The 20275-nt window shown below is 48.5% G+C and overlaps 1 protein-coding gene across 1 annotated transcript; it reads right to left on the minus strand.

Annotated features, from left to right (window-relative positions):
• Positions 1–796: 796 nt before the first annotated feature.
• SDR9C7 (short chain dehydrogenase/reductase family 9C member 7) lies at positions 797–12110 on the minus strand. Its single transcript, XM_015152157.3, has 4 exons — positions 11665–12110; positions 7885–8143; positions 7048–7211; positions 797–1707 (listed from the first exon to the last, which is right to left on the minus strand). Exons 1-4 carry the CDS (start codon positions 11963–11965, stop codon positions 1490–1492), a joined length of 942 nt encoding a protein of 313 aa, XP_015007643.1. The 5' UTR covers positions 11966–12110; the 3' UTR covers positions 797–1489.
• Between the last annotated feature and the right edge of the window lie 8165 nt (positions 12111–20275).

Consider the following 20275-nt stretch of genomic DNA (forward strand, 5'->3'; position numbering starts at 1 on the left):
ATTTAGAATTTGGTGCCAGGAATAGAAGTCCTAAAACTGTAGTGAGTTGCACGGTAGCTCCCCAGAGATATATCTATAAGCTAACCCCTGGAACCTGTGAGTGTTACCTTATTTGGAAAGAGTCTTTGCAGATATACCTGGATTATATTTTATTATTTTCAGATGTTGAAGAGACCCAAATTAAAGATATTTTAGTTAAAAAAATAACATTTGACCTTTATTACATGACCATTTATCAAGATCAAAAAAAGTCTTTTCAATAGAACTTCATATGACCCAGGAGTTTAAGTCTTTTTTTAAAAAATTAGTTCAATGACTTATTTGACAGTGTTACTAACTTCAGAAATGGATTTTCCTATAACTGAAAAAGAATCCTGGTCTGGGAGTCTGAACGCCTCATTTCTATCCTTGTCTTAGTTACTAAGCTAGGGGCTTAGGTAGGTCACTTCCCCCTCTGAGTGTTAAGTTACTTATTCTATGGAATAAGTGGCTCCCAATTGCTCAGGTGCATCAGAATCTTCTAGGTCCTTGTTACAAATACATACTTCTGGGTCTTGTCTCAGTCCTACTGAATCAGATTTTCTAATATTGGTGCAGGAGTCTGTATTTTTTAATTAACTGGGTGATTACAAGGTACAGCCAATTTTTTGAAGTATTGGATGAACACTTCCAGGGTCCTTCATAGTTCTAAAAATTTGTATTCTGATTTCTATTCCTTCTATCATTGTTTGTCCTAACTAAGCTACTAGATATTGTGCTAAAACAAAGCAAAGCAAAACACAAAATAAACAATAAATAACCAAGACCATGGTTTAATCATCTTTATATTCCCCCAGCACCTACAAAGTGCCTGGTAGGTAGTAGGTGCTCAATAAATATTTGAAAAATTACTCAATGGTGATTAAATAAATGAATGTTATTTCATGTGGATCCCAATCACCTATAGATAGAAGAATCTAAAAAGAGAGAAAATATTTTAAACTTTTGTCTGATGTAATCTTGCACTCCCTATCTGCCCTACTATGTACTTCAGTGATGGGTTATGTGAATGAAGTCATGCATATTGAGGGACCCAGTAGGAAGGTGGTTAGATTCTCCTGGAGGCAAGATTATCCCACAGTATTTCTCAGTGGCAGTGATAACTGAAAGGGGCTCATGATTCCTCAGGAGCTGGTTTTCTTCTCCATGACTTTTCCAAGACCAGAAAAAGCCATATCCTGACTGGGTGACAGATGTCCTTGGAGCCATTGCTGCAGATCGCTGAACTTGCAAACACCACCTCAGGTTTCTGTGTGGTCCCAGAGGGTGGGAAGAGGCATTCATCTTCTGTTAGAAGTTACTGGTAAATTCGACAGCAGTGGGTGTCAGCTGAGCCAAGCGTCCTTTGCAGCCAGTGTCCCCAGGATATCTGATACCACCTTTTGTGACCCCACAGTCCTTCCTTCCACCCCCACTTCTAGGCTCCACTGACCCATTGAGCCTCCCCAGTTTAGACACTGTCCGCTGGCCTTGGAAGGTACCGGCTCAGGATGAAATCTGTCACAGGGGTGGGCAATTTAGCCAGGGGGATGTAGAGGAGTTTGGCATCCAGGCCAGGGTTGTAGCGGATGCGAGGGCTCCGGGAAACAATAGCATGCTCCATGCTGTTGATGACATCTCTGACTCTGGGCTCTGCCACCTGCATTATGTTTTTTAACTTGTCAGTATCTGTTTGAGGGCAGAGAGTGGAAAAAGGCTCTGTTATTCTTCATAAAAGATGATTTCTTCTGAATTCTGTCCAACTACCCTTTCCACGAGATCCCTGATCTAACATTTCAGACAGGTCTGCCACACCCTCCAGGTGGTCCCTTATACAAACACACATTTATAAGACTATTATAAATAATCTTAGCCTGGCCAACATAGTGAAACCCCATCTCTACTAAAAATATGAAAATTAGCCGGGCATGGTGGCACATGCCTGTAATCCCAGCTACTCAGGAGGCTGAGATACTGAATCACTTGAACCCAGGAGGCAGAGGTTTTAGTGAGCCGAGATCACACCATTGCGCTCAAGCCTGGGCAACAGAATGATACGCTGTCTCAAAATAAATAAATAAATAAAGCATCAATCTTATTTATCTTCCTGAATTCAACAATTGTGCATTGATTTCCTACTATTGCATTAGACTGGTGATGAGAAGAACTGTGAGCATTCTTAAAACTGTGCCACTTATTAGTTATATTACCTTGAGCTTAAACTTTTATTATCTGTAAAATGGAGATAATACTATCTTTCCTGAAGGTTGGGCATAGTGGCTCGGGCCTGTAATCTCAGTACTTTGGGAGGCCAAGCCAGGTCAATCACCTGAGGGCAGGAGTTTGAGACCAGCCTGGCCAATGTGGTGACATCTCCTCTCTACTAAAAATACAAAAATTAGCCGGGCATGGTGACACGTGCCTGTAATCGCAGCTACTAGGGAGGCTGAGGCATGAGAATCACTTGAACTCAGGAGGAGGAGGTTGCAGTGACCAAGATCGCACCACTGCATTCCAGCCTGGGCAAGAGTGAGACTCCATCTCAGAAAAAAAAAAAAAAGTCTGTCCTGGAGAATACCAAAAGATGATTAATAGCAGGGTAGACACTGGGGGAGTACAGAATAGCAAACATGATGGGAAGACAGCCTTTTTTTTTTTTTCCTTCTATGTACTTCCTAGGGTTCCCACATTTAAACAAAAACATGCAGGAGAAAATATTATTTAAAAATAGTAATACTGCCCCTACCTCGGTCATAAGATCATTGGCCATTGTGGACTCAAACAATTTAAGGAATAGACAAGCACCTCGTGGGGCCCTCACAAATGTGAGGGGCTGTTCTGTTTGCATTGGCACCCAGGAGTGGAGATGGGGACAGAGACCCCAGGTGGTACAAGTCTGCCAAAGCTCATGACATAAATAGGAGAAGGGCCACACCACACACCCACCAGGCCCTCATGTGCATCCTCACCCCAGGACAGAGGGATTCATGCTTCACTGAGAGCCCTGAGGACTCCAGAGAAAATGGTGCTTCAAAGTCAGACTGCCCTGATGAGGGATGAAAACTTGAAAATGGAGAGGAAGCCAAAGCTGCCCTGACTTTGAGAATGGTCCAGGCAGGCAAGGAATTCACCCACTCGGGGCCAGGATCCTTGTGGGTGGTTGGTGAGAATGGGGCAGTGTCACTTCAGTCCCTTTTGCCCCAGACTCTGAGAAACTCCATTTTCTGTTTCCTGGAAAGAAAACTGATGCAGGGAAAAAGCCAAACTACATTTTGGGATCTCAACAAGAGCCACACTAACTTAAAGCCAGACTGTCCATAAGGCAGTAATGTCTTGGAAAACCACACCCTGACCTCTGACCATAGAGCTGGCACAGAGGCCACCAGCAGCAGGACTGAGGGCCGAAGGAATCGTTCAGGATGCCCAAGGGGCTGTCTCTGCCACCTCGGAGCCAGGGAAACCTTTGTGGGCTGAGGAGGTGGAGCAAGCTGACATGGTGAGATGGGCTGGGGACTGGGTTCTGAGAGGTGGAGAGGGCTTACATAGGCAGTGGGGTGGAAGAAGGTACCCCACACATGGGAAAGGGTATAAGGCACCTGCTTTCATTGTTTTCTCAAATAGATATTAGCTGCCATTCAGTGCTGGGCACCCTGCTAGGCATGGAGTGGGAAGGGAGACTGGAGGACCCATCCGGCCTTGTCACTCTCCTTCACAGTGAGGAAGGACATAGGCTTTGGAGTTGGGCACCTGGGAAAACGTTTTTGTTATTGGGAGAATTAAGCAAGATAAAGTCTATAAAGTATCAGGCCTGCTCCTAGGGGTTACAAGCCAGGGGCCCGTTTGGTCAGCCACAGCAACTTGCTGAGTTTGTACCCAGTGATGCTCTAGGACTACTCCTAAATGTCTCTCCTGTCTGTCACACAGCCACCCCCGCACCAGAACCACCATGACTCGGAACTTCACGTCTTTATCATTCCTTCGCTGGGTCTCTGCAGTGGTCTCCCAGGTGGCCTTTTTATCCTTCCCACAGTGACACAAATCTGATCTGCCGTTTCAGAGCCATTCACAAGGCTCTCTAATGCCTTTAGGATAAGAGCCATGCTCCTTAGTATAGCAACCAAAGCATTTTATGATCTGACTCCTAATCTCTCCCCTCCTCAATCACCACCCACAGCGCTCCTGCCAGACTATAATGGCAATGGCAAAGGTTCGTTCAGCTCTTACTGTGGCAGAGCTGAGTATTTTGCATTTCTGTTTAAATCTCCTAACAATCCATGAGAGAGGAATTGTACTTTATAAATGGATAAACAAGTTTGGAGAGCTGTACAACATGATTAGGGGGACTGCTGGAATACAAGCCTGAATCTGCACTACCTCTAAAAGCATACAATGCTATGTCAGGTCACCAAAATGTTGCTCACACCCTTCCTCTTGTGTTAAACATCCACCATCTCTTTCCCTGTTGGTATACTCCTATTCATCCTTCAAAACTCACTGAGGCATTAACTGTCACCTCTGTAAGGCTTCTGTGACAGCGGAGTGAAGTCTGCACTGCTGCTTGTTTTGTACGCATGTCCATTATTGCAAGATTCTTCATGTGGTGCTGTATTTACTTTCACATCTTCCCTGCTAGTTTCCCGGAGACTGTCTCATCTCTGTATCCCAATAAACACTGGGCAACTGAAGCGAAAATTCTGGTATAACCACTTGGGAAAACGTTTATCTAAGTGTAGTTGACCACTGCCTGAAAATTTTCCTCTGAAATTATGGTGTGGACTACAGGTGAATTGGCCTAACATATTTTATAAGCCCAATCCTTACTATTCTTTAGTATAACAATACCAGTTTCTGGACAAGGTTTTCAGAGGAGTTTGCCTTTATACATATTCTTCCATGAACCACACTAAAGATGCTACAATCACTCTTCACCCTGAGTGCTTACTTAGAAAATGACTTTGTGAGGTTTCCAGACACTGGCTGAATTCACTTTGCCCCAGCCTCAGAGCAGCTCCACAAATAATTTGAACTACTCTTTGCTAAGAATGATCACACAGAGGATAAATATTCTTCCCCACACACACTAACATCTACTCTCCTTGCTCCCAACGGCAGCACATTTCCCTTTGGGGACCTATGCCTCCCCAACACCGTGTCCATTGGTCTGGGCAGAGCACATGGCCCAGCCTGAGCCAATCACACCTTCACATTCCCCTGGGCGCAGTGACTGGTTTAGGGTTGGGTGCATCTTGTAGTCCCCTATGATGTGGCCACCATAAGTCCTCCAAGTCAGAGTGTACATTAGGACTTTTGGGAGAGGTACTGGAAAGAACTCTCCTATTTTCCCAGCAGACCTCACCCTAGGTGGAGGTGAAGAGATGCTGCAGTTATGCGGCTCCCACAGGGGAGAGAGCTTAGAGATTGGAGTCAACGCAAAAGAAGCAGAGCCAAGAAATGGGTGAAACCAGGTCCTAGCAACATCATTTGCAGTCTGGGTCAGGTTGTACCTGAAGCTTATCTTGCTCAACTTTTTAGTCAGGTGAGGCAAGAAATTCCTTTTCTGCTTAAATAATTAGCACTGGATCTTCTGTCACTGAGTAAGTCCCAACTAATGTAAATCCTTAGACATTTTCTTCTCACAGAATCCTAACATGTCTAGCACTAAAAGATGAATTTACCTAAGGGGTACCCCAAACATTTTTCCCTGAGGCTTCCCTAAATCAATGAATGAATGACACCTCCATCCACCATATTCTTCAAGCTGTAAAGCTAGCACTCACCCTTGATGGCTTCCTCTCCCTCACCCCTTAATCCTCAGTGTGCTTTGATGCTCTAGTTTATTCTGTATACTCCAGCTACCTCCCATTGCTTCCCACCTGCTGGTTTCTTTAAAGTTCCTCAAATGGAGTTTTCTGCCTCAGAGCCTTCCTGCAGAAAAAAAGTCCCTTCTTTCCCCTTCCCAGCAACACCTAACTCTTATTCCTCCTCAAAGTCAACTCAGAGAAGCTCTCCCCTTCACCACAACCTGAATTGGGACCCCAACTTCCCGCTTCATTCTTCTTTCACAACCCTGTTTCTCCTCTGTTGCACTTATCCACATCTACCATAAACACATGTGTTTTTATTAATGTTTATCTCCCCTACTGGGCCATAAGCTACAGGCAGTGAGGGGCAGGCACACCGCTATGTCCGCTCCAGCTCTCCAGCCCCACACATGCTTGGGACATGGCAGCCTTGCATGTTTTGTATTACTGATTCAAAACAAAAATAAAAAACAAAAATGCAATAAAGTGTGTATGTATTAAGTGAAAAAAATGGCTGTCTTGGCTTTGTGCTCTGTTGACGTATGATGTCCAGCAGACAACTTTCGCAGCACAAAGTTTTGGGGCAGCAGGATAAACAGCTGCCACGTCCCACCTCTACCCTCCAAAAACACCAATGATTCACAGGAGACCCTCAGCTCAGGGAGAGAAAGAGAGCTGCCTAGAGACCCTCTCTTTTAAATCCCCATGTGTTCATTTTCTTCTTTATTAACAAGCACTCGAATGTGCAAAGCACTTCACACATACTAACCCTCATAGCAACCCCATGAAGGAGGCACTATCTATCTTTAGCTCCATTTTGTAAATGAGAAAACTCAGGCATGGGAAAACTAGGTAATAGGCCCAAAGTCTCCTAGCTGGTAAGTAGTACAGCCAGGATTTGAACCCAGGCAGTCTGGCTCCAGCAGCCATGCTCTTGATCTCTTCACTATATTTATCTCAGTACATTTTCACCTGATTCCCCTGCATCATGATGCTGTGTGGGCAGGTGCCAGGAGTGGGCCGAATTGCCCTTAACTCCCCGCACCGCTCCAGCAGTGATGATTCTGCCGCCTGCTGTCTATTCTCAAACCCCAGCTCTGCCGCTGTGTGACCTTGGGTCCTGAACTCCTCTGCATTTTGTCTCACCATCTGTAAATGGAAAGCCAGCTAATGACCCCAAGACCCACTTGCCCCCCTTAGAGACCCCTCCCCTGCCTCAGGAACTTACAGTTACGGAAATACTCCTCTCCATAGCTGTCCCGGGTCTCCTGAGGCAGCCTCTCCCAAAGCTTTCGCATGCGTGACTCCAGGTTCTCCTTGCCCAGAATGGCTGTCCGGTAGTTCCCTGGCTCAATGATGCAGACCTTTACCCCAAAGTAGTGGAGCTCACGCCTGGGAAAGAAGAGTTGTGCTCAGTCTGGGTCTCAAGATGACAATCATCAGGGAGAGTCACCTCTGGATGGGCTTGTCTTTCAGGAACCTAGAGATGCCTCCCTCACCCCCTGTGCATGGCCCTGGCATTGCCTTTATGCAACTAAGCCCTTCCTTAGGTACTCAGCCTTTTCCCAGACTGGCCCAGCAGTCTCTGGGCAATTTGCATTAGGCATAACCGGCGGGAAGAAGTCAATAGAGAATCTAGGCCAAGCCTTACCTCCCACCAGGTCCCTCCCATTAGCAACTCCTCACTCAACACCCACATGGTGAAGGGTGTGGGTCTACACAAGACCTGCATGCTCCTCTAAAGACCTCCAGAGGGGACCTCTGCCTCCAGGCCTGTCTGTCTTATGGGGGACTCTCCCTCCTCCTCTCACAGGCCCAAACAGGGTTTCACTCACCCTGGTGCTGCTCAAGGGAAGGCCCACCTGATGCCTCGTATTTCCACCCTACCTCTTCTCCTCATACCTTCTCTTGGTCCTTGGAGAAGGCACCTTGAGGTCTAACCTTCCTTCTGCTATTGTGTTAGCTTCCTGTCTGCAGAATTCCCCTGCCCACAAGCTGTCACTCCCAACCCTCTCTAACCCCCGGGATTTCTACCTGGAGTGGTTTAGTACCAGGGCCCACTTACCTGATGCTGTCAGAGAAGGCCTCAACGCCAAACTTGGAGACGCAGTAGCCACCACCAATGACGGCCACAAGACCACCACAGCTGGACATGTTGATAACCCTGCCCCGGGCTCTCTTGACCATGGGCAGCATGTGAAGGGTCACTTCGATCAGTCCCACCAGGTTCACATTAATCACCTTCACAAAGTCCTCCTTGGTCAGCCATTCGTTGGGACCACTGGGCAGGCCCACACCAGCATTGTTCACCAGGGCCCAGAGGCCTGGGGGTGAGATGGAGAACCACATAGAAATCATCAGGGGGCCTGGGAAAGAACCAAGGTTTGCTCCCCACTGGCTCAGTGCCTTCAAGGATGGTTGAGCAGGTGCACAAGACACAACCCAGTCAGGCTATAACATAAAAGAAAGGTGTATCTTTTACTAATTCATTTTCCCTGAAGGGACACTTTTTCCCAATTCAAGTAAAGTCTGCCGACTAGCTGGCGCTCTGTGCCAGCTACAATCAAGGTGTTAGCTAACAGCATTTCAGCTATAAGCGTTGGGATAAGAGTTTCATTTTCATACCAATGAATTAGTGTTTAGATCCCTTCCCCATCATGCTTCTCTCTCTCTATTCACTTAAGTATAACCAACTGCATTTCACATACTACCAAAATCAATCCATTCATTCATTCATCCATCTTTACACATTTATTCATGCATGTATCTAGTCTGTGACAATTGTAGGGTGAAGGAGGCCAGGTGCAGTGACCCACACCTGTAATCACAACCCTTTGGGAGGCTGAGGTGGGAGGATCACTTGAGGCCAGGAGTTTGAGACCAGCCTGAGCAACAGAGTGAGACTCCCGTCTCTACAAAAAAGAAAAAAAATTAGTCAGGTGTGGTGGTATGCACCTGTAGTTCTAGCTACTGGGAGGCTGAGGGGGGAGAATCACTTGAGCCCAGGTTACAGGTTACCTTGTTCAAGGTTACAGTGAGCTATAATGGTGCCATTGCACTCCAGCCTGGGTGACAGAGTGAGACCCTGTCTCTGAAAATAAAATGAAATAAAATGATATGAAATAAAATAAAGTAAAATACAGGGCAAAGGAGACATAAAATGAACAACACAGCATTTTATCCCTCCAGGAACTCACAAGCCTAGAAGGAAATAATAATATTTATAAATAAATAAATATATAAATTATTTAAATAAAATAATTATGGAAAATGTGATGAGGACTGTCTTTGAGATATTTCAATTAGGTTGGTACAAATGGAAAGAAATAATGCTAAGTGTGATCATTCAACTTTGCAGGGGCCCAGGGTTGAAGAGCGTCAGGTCCAGTCCTGGTTTTACCTCCAGCCTTGAACAAGTCACTTCCTTCTCTGGGCTTCAGACTCTTCATCAGATTGGACTAAAACAGTTGCTTCCAGACTGTATTTTGCAAGCCTTCTAGCAGGAGGAAAATGCAGGAGAAGCTCTCCTTTCATTTGTTTTACATATTGGAGTTCCAAAAAAATTCCACCAGAGGGAGGGTGATGCTAAAGACACTTTAGGGAAGGGGTCCCTCTAAACACTGCTCAAGGACCCCTTCCAGCTCCTTCATGCAAGGATTCCCCAAGCCCTACTGCCCTGGAGATTCCCCTGACAGCGCCAGCCTCAGCAGCCCCAGGATACTCTGCAGGCGCATCCCACTGTCTCCTGAGGGCAGGTCTCAACACAAACATAAATCCTAGTCCACCCCTCCCTCTAGGGCCGGGGTGCCCACCGAAGCCATGCCCCTACCCAATCTCCCTGCCTTTGTGCATTCAGAAGCAATGAGAAAGCACACAAGAACTTCCTCTCCCATCCCCCTACCCACCCCAGTTCCCGGTGCTTCTTAGGCAAGGATATTGCCCAGTGGCTTAGGCAAAATAATGGTCCCCCAAAGATGTCGCCAGCCTCATTATCTCTGGAACCTGTGAATCTGCTGGATTACATGGGAAAGGGGAATTAAGGTTTCAGGTGGAATGGAGGTTGCTAATCAATTGTCCTTAAAGTTAGGGAGGAAGTTAACACAGGGAAATTATCCTGGATTAAACTGGTGAGCCCAATATAATCACGAGTCCTTCTAAGTGGAAGGAGGCAGAAACCAGAGAATCAGAGAGATTGAGAAAAGTGTGAAAAAGACTGGGCTCAACATTGCAGGCCTTGAAGATGGAGGTAGCAGGCCAGGAGCCAGGGGATGTCAGCTGCCTCTGGAAGCTGGAAAAGGCAGAGAAGGATTCTCCTCTACAGCCTCCAGAAGGAACACAGTTCTGCTGACTGATTTTAGATCAGTGAGGCCCATTTTGGACATTACTCCTCCGGAACTACAAGATAATATGTTTGTATTGTCTTCAGACTGTACAGTTGTGTTGTTACAACAGCAACAGGAAACTAACATGCTAAGTGAGGTATTAAGGCAAGTGGCTCAAGGCTGAATGTAGGGAACTGGTTGAGACAGCCTGCTGAAGACAGAGGCTCACTCTTGCTGAATTACTAATTAATTAGCTCACTCGAAAACTATTTATTGAGTACCTTACTAGGTGCCAGACATTATTCTAGGTACTAAGGATGCACAGTAAATAAAAGGGACAAAAATCCTTGTCCTCAGGAAGCTTTATTCTAGGAGAAAACAGACAATAAATAAGTAAAATCTATTGTACATTGACTAGTGATAAGTGCTAAGGAGAAGAATCAAGCAGGGAATTACTGTCTGGATCCCCCTGGCTCCAGGGTTCTGTTGTCCTGACCTGTGCATGGGCTCCAGACTAGTTCCTTTAGGAGGGAGGACTTCCTCTAGTCTGCTGCTTCTGCAACCCAGCCATCCTGTTCCTCCTGTTCCTGGGCCCACACCCTGTGTGCTGCAAGTGCATGACGCAGGTCCCCATGCAGTCCTGGGCCAGCCCCAGTCCACAGCTTCCTTTCCCGATAGGAACAGCCACTCTGACGTACATACTTGCCCTGAAGTCAAACCAACACCCACCATGATGTCAAGAAGAGACCAGATCTCTTTCTCCCCTGCCTGACATAGTCAAGGAGAGAAACTGCACCCCCTCATGGGATCCAACCTCCTGTCTCATTCCCCCTCCCCCTTATTCTGATCCCAACAAGAAATGTGCTTATATTTCCCCAGGAGCTGATGGTTAGGACTGCTGAAACCTCAGAGAGGCACATCCAATTTTTTTTTTTTTTTTTTTTTTGAGATGGAGTCTCACTGTCACCAGGCTGGAGTGCAGTGGCGCAATCTTGGCTTACTGCATCCTCCGCCTCCAGGGTTCAAGTGACGCTCCTGCCTCGGCCCCCCGAGTAGCTGGGATCACAGGCATATGCCACCACATCCAGGTAATTTTTGTATTTTTTAGTAGAAATGGGTTTCACCATGTTGGCCGGGATGGTCTCCATCTCTTGACCTCATGATCTTCCCGCCTCGGACTTCCCAAGTGCTGGATTTATAGGCATGAGCCAACATGCCCAGCCAGGCATGTCCATTTTTAGAGGTTTGGACACACAGAACACATCTTCCCCCCTCACTTCCTATTGAGACCTCTTTCCTGTCTCTGAGTTTCCAGGACAGAAAACTTCCTTGGGAAATCACCCCTTCATGTGAACAGGCCAAACCATGCAGTGGCTTCCAACCAGATTGAAGCAGGAGCCTTTCCTGTGTCACCCCTCCCACCCCATCTGGACATCAGGGTCTCTGATACTGTCAGATGCTTCGGGAGAGAGGAAGAGGAAGAAGGAGAAACCAAGAAAGTCAAAGAATGTAATTCGCCCCACCTTGCTCGCCCACTTGGTCCCTCAACCACTGGGCCGCCGCCTTGATGCTTTCACTCTTGGTGACATCCAGTAGGGTGGTCTGCAGCCGATAGGAGGTATCCTGCTGAAGTTTCTGGGCTCCCTCCTCAGTGAAGCAAGCAGCCAGCACCCGCATGCCCCGATCAACTAGCTGTTTGGCCAGCAGGTTCCCGAAGCCAGAGTCACAGCCTGTGATAAAGACGTACTTCTCCGAGAGGTTGCCAACCAGATTGCAGTTCTTGAACCAGCGGTACATAAATGAGAGGTCTGTGAGGGCCGCCATAGGGCAGGAGGATGTGATGGCCAAGAGGGAGTGGGCTCAGGAGACAGCAGGAGGAAGCTGGTCCTCTGAGCCCTAGCAGGCAGTCTACAGGAAACCACCTGGAAGAAGAACTCTCCTCCCTCCCACAGCTTGCAACAAATCTAGGTCCCTGGGTGAGCCACGCTGTAATTTTTATAGGTGGATGCATCACCACAGCAATTAGCTCAGATGCAAGAAATTCAAGTCCAACCTGAAGCCTTGTCACCTCTGACAGCCCTGGTGGCTGCCTCCTTCTCTCCCCCTGCCCTGATGGGTAAAGCTGCCAAGAATGGGAAAGAATCCACTGGCAATGTTGGTGATGAGTGGTGGTTCACCCAGGTGGTGTAAGGGAGGCAAATGAAAAAGGAGGACTCACCCCAGACAGCTCCCCTAGAAATCCTGTCACCACCCTACCCCCAACCCAGCCTAGGGATTTTGGTCTCCAGAGATCAAAATCTTTTGTAATGAGTGCAGGTATGTAAATAAGTTTAAGTTTTATTTTCAGGGAAAATACTCAAGACAAATTTATTAATGTAAAACAAACAACATTAGTTCTGTACCTTCCAAACCCCAAGAGAAACAAGTTGCAGGTCGTCAGCTTTCTGGAATTCTTAGGTAAGTCTCCACCAGGAGAGAGGAGAAAAGCAATGGATTTCTCCTAAGGTGGATGTACCTCCACTGTCCTTAGGCTGGAGGCAGCAGGGCCCTCCTATAGGGGAGGCTGGTGATGTGAAACTTAGCCACCAGAAAGCAGAAAGACCTGGGGGACTCAGGCCTGACACCCCCTAGGGATGATACTCAGGCCATCAGTGACTGGCCCTGGGCAAGATGATGAGGTGGGATCATGAGTTCACTGGGCAGCTGAGGGAATTGTCTGGGCAGAGGCCTTGACTGTAAGAGGGGATGAGATATAGGAGGAGCAGAGAACTGGGGCCAGAGACATAGAAAATTCTCTGGGTCGGGACTTGGAGGAGAAGAAGAGAGTCTAGGCAATTTAGCAAATAATTTACAGAAAGCTAAGAGGGAAGGTGGTAAAGGAAAGGAAATAAGGAAACCAGAGGTGTGAGTAGTGAGGGGCCACACCCAGAATTTCATAAGATGCAGGGGAATGATGCTGGAGCCTCCTGTGATTCTTTGGATCAACATCTAGGGTCACTATCCCTTGGGATGAGCCTGGTCCCAGCTCACACCTTCATGGCTTAGAGAGTCTGATACAGAAATGGGACCACAAAGTTCTCTAGTGTGAAGGAACAAAGGATGTATCTCTGTGATCCACCATTTGCCAAGTCTGATGAGCGTAGAATCACATAAAGCAGGTGCCACCTTGGGAAAGCCCTGCAGGGTTTGGCCATTCCTTAACAAAGTAGTGGAGGGGGGCAGATTATGAACCCACCCTTGAAGAGCAGACCCAAAACTTATAGGGGATGGAAGTGGAAAATGGTAGAAAGCAAACCGCACCTACTTCATAACCACCTCGAGGCAGAGCACCTCCTATGTGGGATCTGGGAACCATCTCCCAGTGTCTGTCCGCCTCCTGGGTGAATGAACAGAGAAGTCTTGGCTGGGAGAGGTCAGACCATGTCACTCAAGGACTGAGCAGACCTGGGGCAGTGGGTATCCCAGTTCTTGAGGACACAGGTGAGGTCCAGGAGTTGGCTCCAAACCTAGAATAAGGATAACTCAGAACTGCTCCAGCGCAGGCCTGGGCCTGACTCAGCACCTCCTGGGCCTCTGTGCTGGCAGTGTTCCCCTGGTCTCAAACTAAACACACAGTCCATGAGGGTGTGGGGTGTGAGGGCTGTAGGACCACATAGAAGGCTCTTCCTCCCAGGGCTAGAAATGCCTTCCTCTCTCAGATGACAGGACTCCTTGCTGAGCTGGCCCCTAAGGTCTGGTAGGTCAGGTTGGTAGCTGCACTCCCCATCCCCACCCCATGCACACAGGTATCTCAGAGGAGAGGAGCTCTCTCCTCTGTCAGGCCATTTCCCTCCAGTGGGAGAGCATAGACTCTGAGGGCCAAGACACACCCTGATGAGGTAGACAGGAGGAAGAGCAGGTGTGGGCTCACCTACCCCCAGTTGCTCAAGACCTTCCACAAATGTGGATTCTTCAGGGTGACAAGTGGGCCATGAGGCTCAGGGCCCAAGGAAGTGGGATGCCATTATCTGTGATTGGGTCTCCCTTCCTAAGCAGCAAAATGTGGTTCTTTCCTCCTAATATCACCGGAGTCCTGAATAACATCCCGGGAGAAACCTAGAACAGAGGTGAGGGAAGTGAGGTATAAGACCCTGGACTTGAGAGCTCCCTCCCACCACTCTATTTCTCACCCCATGAAACAGTACCCCTCCCAAATGCAATGACGTTAAAGTGAGGGCCGGTCACTGAGTGCTACAAAGAGTTTGCTTGAGAGAAGAAGAGGACTCAGGTGCCCCAGGGAAGGGATCTGGGGCCTGCCAGTGCCTTAGTGACATGCCATTGCTTCCTTGTCCCTGTGTGCTCCTGTGATCCCAGGCTACTTGATTCATTCCTGGAAAGAAAACAATTGCCCCTCACCTTGGTGGCAGAAAGGGCTGAGACAGGGCAGGGATAATCCAACTTCTCTCTTCAATTTCCTCCTGAGTTCGTCCCTCTCATCCCCAGATCCCCATGAAGGCACCTGCCTCCTCCTCCCTCTAGCTCACAGCCCATGTTCCCCTCAGACTAGAAGGCAACTTGCTGCACATGGCTGCACTTTTCAGCCTTTGCTCTAGAACAAAAGTAACCAGAGAAGCCCATGGTTTCAAGAGAGTCAAACATTGGTTCCTGTGTCTTCTGTCACAATCCCTATTGAGGACACCACTGCCAGCCAGTGCCCCCAGAGCTGGCACCTGAGGTCTAGGGGTCAGGCTGGCTGCCCTGTCACCCCACACCATGTCCACAGGTGTATTCAGAGGAGCCCTCACCCACTTCCTCCAGGCCATTTCCATCATGGGGAGAGTGTAATAGACTGGCCAGGTTGATGCACACCTGAGGAAGGAGCAGGAGGCAGAGAAGCTGTGGGCTGTGGATCCTTCCCCTCCTCACACCCTCCCATTGTGTAGACTCCTCAGAATTGGCCAAAAGACTCAAAGGCAACAGGACACCTATGAGTGCCACTGGGTCCCATTCTTTAGCAGAACATCTTGGTTCTTTCCGCCTAATGTTGCCAGTCCTGAGTGATATCTCAGTGGAACTCTGTTGAGGGCATGAGGAAGAAGGTGAAATAGGCATCCAGATGACAAGAGAGCTCCCTCCCACCATGCCATTACTCTCCCCAGGACACATCATCTCACCCAGGTCACCCAGCTCCACCCAACCATGCACCCCAGTCTTGGATTCATAGGGGCTTAGCCGGCCTTGGAGAGCCCCAATGGAGCATGACGTCCATAGGAAGGTAGGCATGACACTCATGGGGAGGTAGAGAAGATTGGCATCTCAGCCAGCTGAGTAGTGAGTGCTCCATGCAGTGGGTCAACAAGGATATATTCATACTGCATTTTGCCCAAAGGCTTCTAGATGCTTTTCTGATGCCTGTTAAGGATCAGGAAAGATCCTTAATGTACTAGCACATCCTTTCCCTCCCATTTAGAGCTCTGAATTAGAAGGATAGTGTCTAAGAATTCCAGGCCCCCCAAATGATATGCCTCAAGTGTAATCTATCCATATTCCCCAGAGAGTGCCCCAACCTTCACCCGAGAAACATCTGTGCCACTCTAAGCTCCCTCAGCCTCTCTTTTTAAGATATCTGGACTCATAAATTGAAGGTCTCTAGTAACAGCCTAAGAATATGAAAATCAACTATCTCTATACCCAGCTGCCCATGAGCCCACTGTCTCTGACTTCACTTTCCTCTGCAAAATAATGAGGGGTTCAGATGAGGCAGTGGTCCCAACTATAGGAAACTTGGATGCTTCCTTTATGTGAACAGTTGACCACATGGCACCCTGGGAATGGGGCTAAATGTCCTCACTTTGTTGGGGAGGCAGAGTCTGGAGGACAGACTCTCATACTGTTGGAGGCACTAATGATGGACCTGGACTTCCAGACAAGGATTTGTTTCTTGCCCCATTGTCCAGAACTCACTCATGGGATGTCAGAAACTTCTCCCCATAGGTCTCCTTGACCTCAGGGCTGACCTGGTCTGACAGCTCCTTGAGGTCCTGTAAATGCCTCTCAAAGCTTCTCATATTGGTCTTGAAGTGATCAGGTTCAATCACAGCCACCTTCACTTCAAAGTGGGAGAGCTCCCACCTGCATGGCGGACACACAGAAGGGCAAGGACTTAAGAGGTCTTGGGAGGCAAAACACAAAAAACAAAGAAACCTAATACAAACCCAGCATGCAACAGCAGTGGGAGATGCAAGAAAGCTTGGAGAGCTGGGAAGGGCAGCAGATAGCAGATGAAAGTTATGATGGTGGCCTTGCCTCTCTCTGGGGTTTCCACATTTCACATACCAAAGCTTACTAGCCCTAAATCCTACCAATTCAAGAGCAAGGCAGCACCTCAGTGCTATCACTTCCTATGCCCCTCACATCCAGTGGATCACCAGAATTCCCATCTTCCACCTCCTCTGCAGTCCTCAGTCCCCTCCCTTCTTCTCCTGCCCCAGGAATCTCCCTGGCCTCTGAGCTGGGCAATGGCAGCTGTCCTCTGTGGAGCATCCCTCTGCCTTCAGTCTGGTTCCCCACACTCACAGCCACTGGGCTCCCTGCAGTCACTGGGTGTCTAGAAGCCGATTAGACCAAGGAGCTCTCCTGTGCAAATCCCTTTTTTGGGGGGTTCCACTAACAACAGCATGAGGCACAGCTCCTGCCCAGGGCTTCCACGAGCCCACATGCACCCACCTGCCCAGCCTCCCCCAAGGCCTGGCCCTGTGCTTCACCCCATAAGGCCACCACAGCACAGGCAGATGGCTGAGGCTCGCCCTGGACCTGGGCTGAAGACAAAAGTCATTCCCCCATTTCTGGTCAAGGCTGCCAGGTGGGGATCCTCAATCTTCAGCTCAGACCCCACTGCCAGGACCCTCCCCAGCTTAGGAGGCTGCCATGGCCAGCAGGACTGACTGGGTCACAACCCCTGTGAGAACTGGCAACAGTGATTCTGGCTCTCTTGCCCCTCTCTTAGGTGTTAGAGCTTTTAGGTCAGAGCTAAAACCTTGTTGTTGTCCTAAGCTGAGTTTATTGGGCACTCATCCAAGGGCCCAAACAGTATGTTGCATGGACTCAGATGCTCTCCCCATGCCTCCAGGGCCCAACAAATATCTCTCCAGGGGAGAGAGACAGAGACAGGAAAACAGGAAGACAGGAATGGGGTAAGACAGAGAAACCAAGGGGAAAGGACAGAAGAGAAAGGAAAATGGAAGGAAGGAATAAGAAAAACACATGAGTAATTACTTTCTGCATCCTGGTTAGGAGAGATACGCCTAAATCCTAAGACTAGGGGAAGTTAGAGAACAGGCCTGCACTGGGCATCAGGGGACAAGCTATGCTACAACCTGCATCAATGCCAAGGCAATATCTGTCCTGGAAGAAAAGGTCACCCTGTGTACCTGGGAATCCCAAAGCTCACTGTGGACTGAATGGCGAGAGCAGGAGGGGAGGAGGGAAGGGGGTCTTATGCCACACAGGTGTCCAGACTATACTCTCTGCCCCAGGAAGTACCACTCTTTCCTCCCACCATCTCATAAGGCCACCTCTGCCCTGTCCCCATAGTGCCCAGCCCATTTAGCTTTGGGGAAGACTCTACAGAAGACACAGGGGAGCAAACTAATAGCATGAAAGATCTGGAGTAGTCAGAGCTACAGAGCTATGGATTCCAGGCCAGCAGGGGCAGGGGCGTGAGTGGATGGCAGCTGGGGGATACAGGAGACAGGGCTTGACCCTAGGAATATTGGAAAAACAATAAGGCCTGCAATGGTAGCCCTTCCCCCACTCAGAAACCTTTCCTGGACTTGAAAGAACGAGGATTCTTTGATGCAATAGTTTTACTTTTCTTGAATAGCACTACTAAGCCTGTCAACAAACCTTGGTAGAGAATCATTACTCAGATGTTACTTATGCCAGGAAAAGTGGGTAACAAACTTCGGCATTCAACGATATAGAATCCCTTTAACAAATTATGGTCTCTCCACATGCTGGAATATGGAGACCTTGATTGTTATGTTGTGGAAGAAATTTGATGATGAAAATGCTGACCCCAGAATGTGTAAAGTAGAGGGAGATTAACCCTGGAGGCTGGGATTAGGGTGAATGTCGTTTCACTCCCATCCTCTTCTATCATTTCTCCAATGAGAAATCCTCTCTTACTGTCCTATCTATCCAATCTTATCCTCTTCTATAATTTCTCCATGTTTTCCATTTACAATCAGAACAAAGCAATCAATGATCTCCCTTTCCTCAAAAGGAACAGGATTCATCACTCGGTGTTTGATGTGAAGTCCCTTCAGCTCTCCAAGCCTCAGTGTCCTGGTGAGTCAAGTGGGGATCATCTTAAAGCCCTCAACAGGGACAAGTGTGAAGGAACCAGTAAGAGAATGCTGAGATCAGAAGCCTGGATCCTGCCCGGCCCCATCCCCAATGGTCTCATGCCAACTGTCAGGACCCCACATTCTCCAGAGACTGGGCTCTAACCACAGGCTGGACTCCTCTAACCCTGGGCCCAGCCACGGCCACTCTAGGACTTCTGCTCTGGAAAATGGAAAGCTCAAGCCCCTGAAAATAAAAGTCTTGGGAATGTTCCCGGTTGGCAGACACTAGGTCTCCCCTAGTGACACACAGAGAGAAGAAACAAACAGGCATGAGGAGGGATTGAGGTGGTACCTCTGTCCCCTACACGCTCCTTCGCCCACTGGGGAGCTGCAGCAATGCTCTCTGTCGTGGTGATGTCCATGGTCTTCATCTCCAGCCTGTCTGAAGCCTGGCCCTTAGCTGCTTGGCCCCCTTCTCTGTCCTACACGCAGCTCCCACAAGCCTTGTGCATCCAGCTGTCTGGCCAGCAGGTTCCTGAAGCGTGAGTTACAGCTCATGATGAACACATACTTGTCTCTCAGGTGACTCACCACCTGCCTCTCCCTGTACCAGTGCAGAAGGTAGTACAGGCCCAGGAGGGCCGCCAGGTAGAGCCACATGGCTTTGCAGACGACAGGTAGGCTGGGGTGAAATGAGAGTCTGGCCTCTGTTGAGACAGGAGGATTTAAGAACTCAGAGGGCTGCGGTAGGCAGGGAAGCCCTCAGGCATTTTGGCAGAAAGTCCTCACTTTCCTCCCTTATAACTGTCTTTCTGCAACATTTTTTTAAAACCTGGTTTCATCTCTCTACTATTTGAACTGCCTTTGCAAATAGTCATGCCTGCAATTGCACACACCAAGTCCTGCCCAGTAGGAAACTATTATGACTCAGCAATGCTTCCCTAGTCTGCAAATTTCTTTCTGTGACCACACAGATGTTTATGTGGGTGCAAACATGTGTATTCACACAGGCTCACACACAGCTGCCTGCACACACTCTCCATGGCAAACATACCCCTCTGCTCTAAGTACAAGGGTCTGAACTGTCTCTACAAAGCTGCTATAGTGACACTCCTGGTCCATGGTCTCCTGAACACAGAAAGACCTTATTGGGAAGCTACACATGCTTTCCAGGCACGTTAGGTGGAAATCCCTCTCTGAGCCTGAGTTTCCTCATCCTGCTCAGCAACCAGACTCAATCACTCCTCAGAAAACTGGGTCATGGTCAGGCTCTCTAGGATGAGAAGGAGAAGCCGAAAGAGTGGACAGGAAGAAATCTTCTCCTGCCATAATAGTTTTCTGGGCCAGAGGAGTGCAGGATCCCATGGGGGGAGTCCGACATCTAGGGTAAAGAAAGTGGAAAGAAGGGAATGGAGACTTGGAACCCACAGGAAGGAAACATCCAGAGATACTGGGAGGGGAAATGGAAGGACTTCCACAAGCAAGAGTCCCAGGGCTCACCCACTCACCTCCAGATATGCCCTGTGCCCAGCCCTGGGTGCTAGCTGCACTGCCCTCTGCCCTCCCCTGCCAGTGCCCACATCCAGAATCTTCTCAGTGACCAGGGTTTCCTTCAACTGTATGTTGTCAAGGGCCATGCACAGAGATATTTCCCAACCTTCACACCCACTGCTCCACTCTTACTCCTCCTGAGAGTAACAGGACCCTTGCCTGGGGTGAGAGCTGCTCCCCAGACACTCCAGTTGGGAGCAATCTCTGGAAGTCCCAGAGGGGGCAGTGAGAGGGAAGAGGTGTCTGGGAGACACCC

Source organism: Macaca mulatta, chromosome 11 (genome assembly GCF_049350105.2).
Source record: "Macaca mulatta isolate MMU2019108-1 chromosome 11, T2T-MMU8v2.0, whole genome shotgun sequence".
NCBI lineage: Eukaryota > Metazoa > Chordata > Mammalia > Primates > Cercopithecidae > Macaca > Macaca mulatta.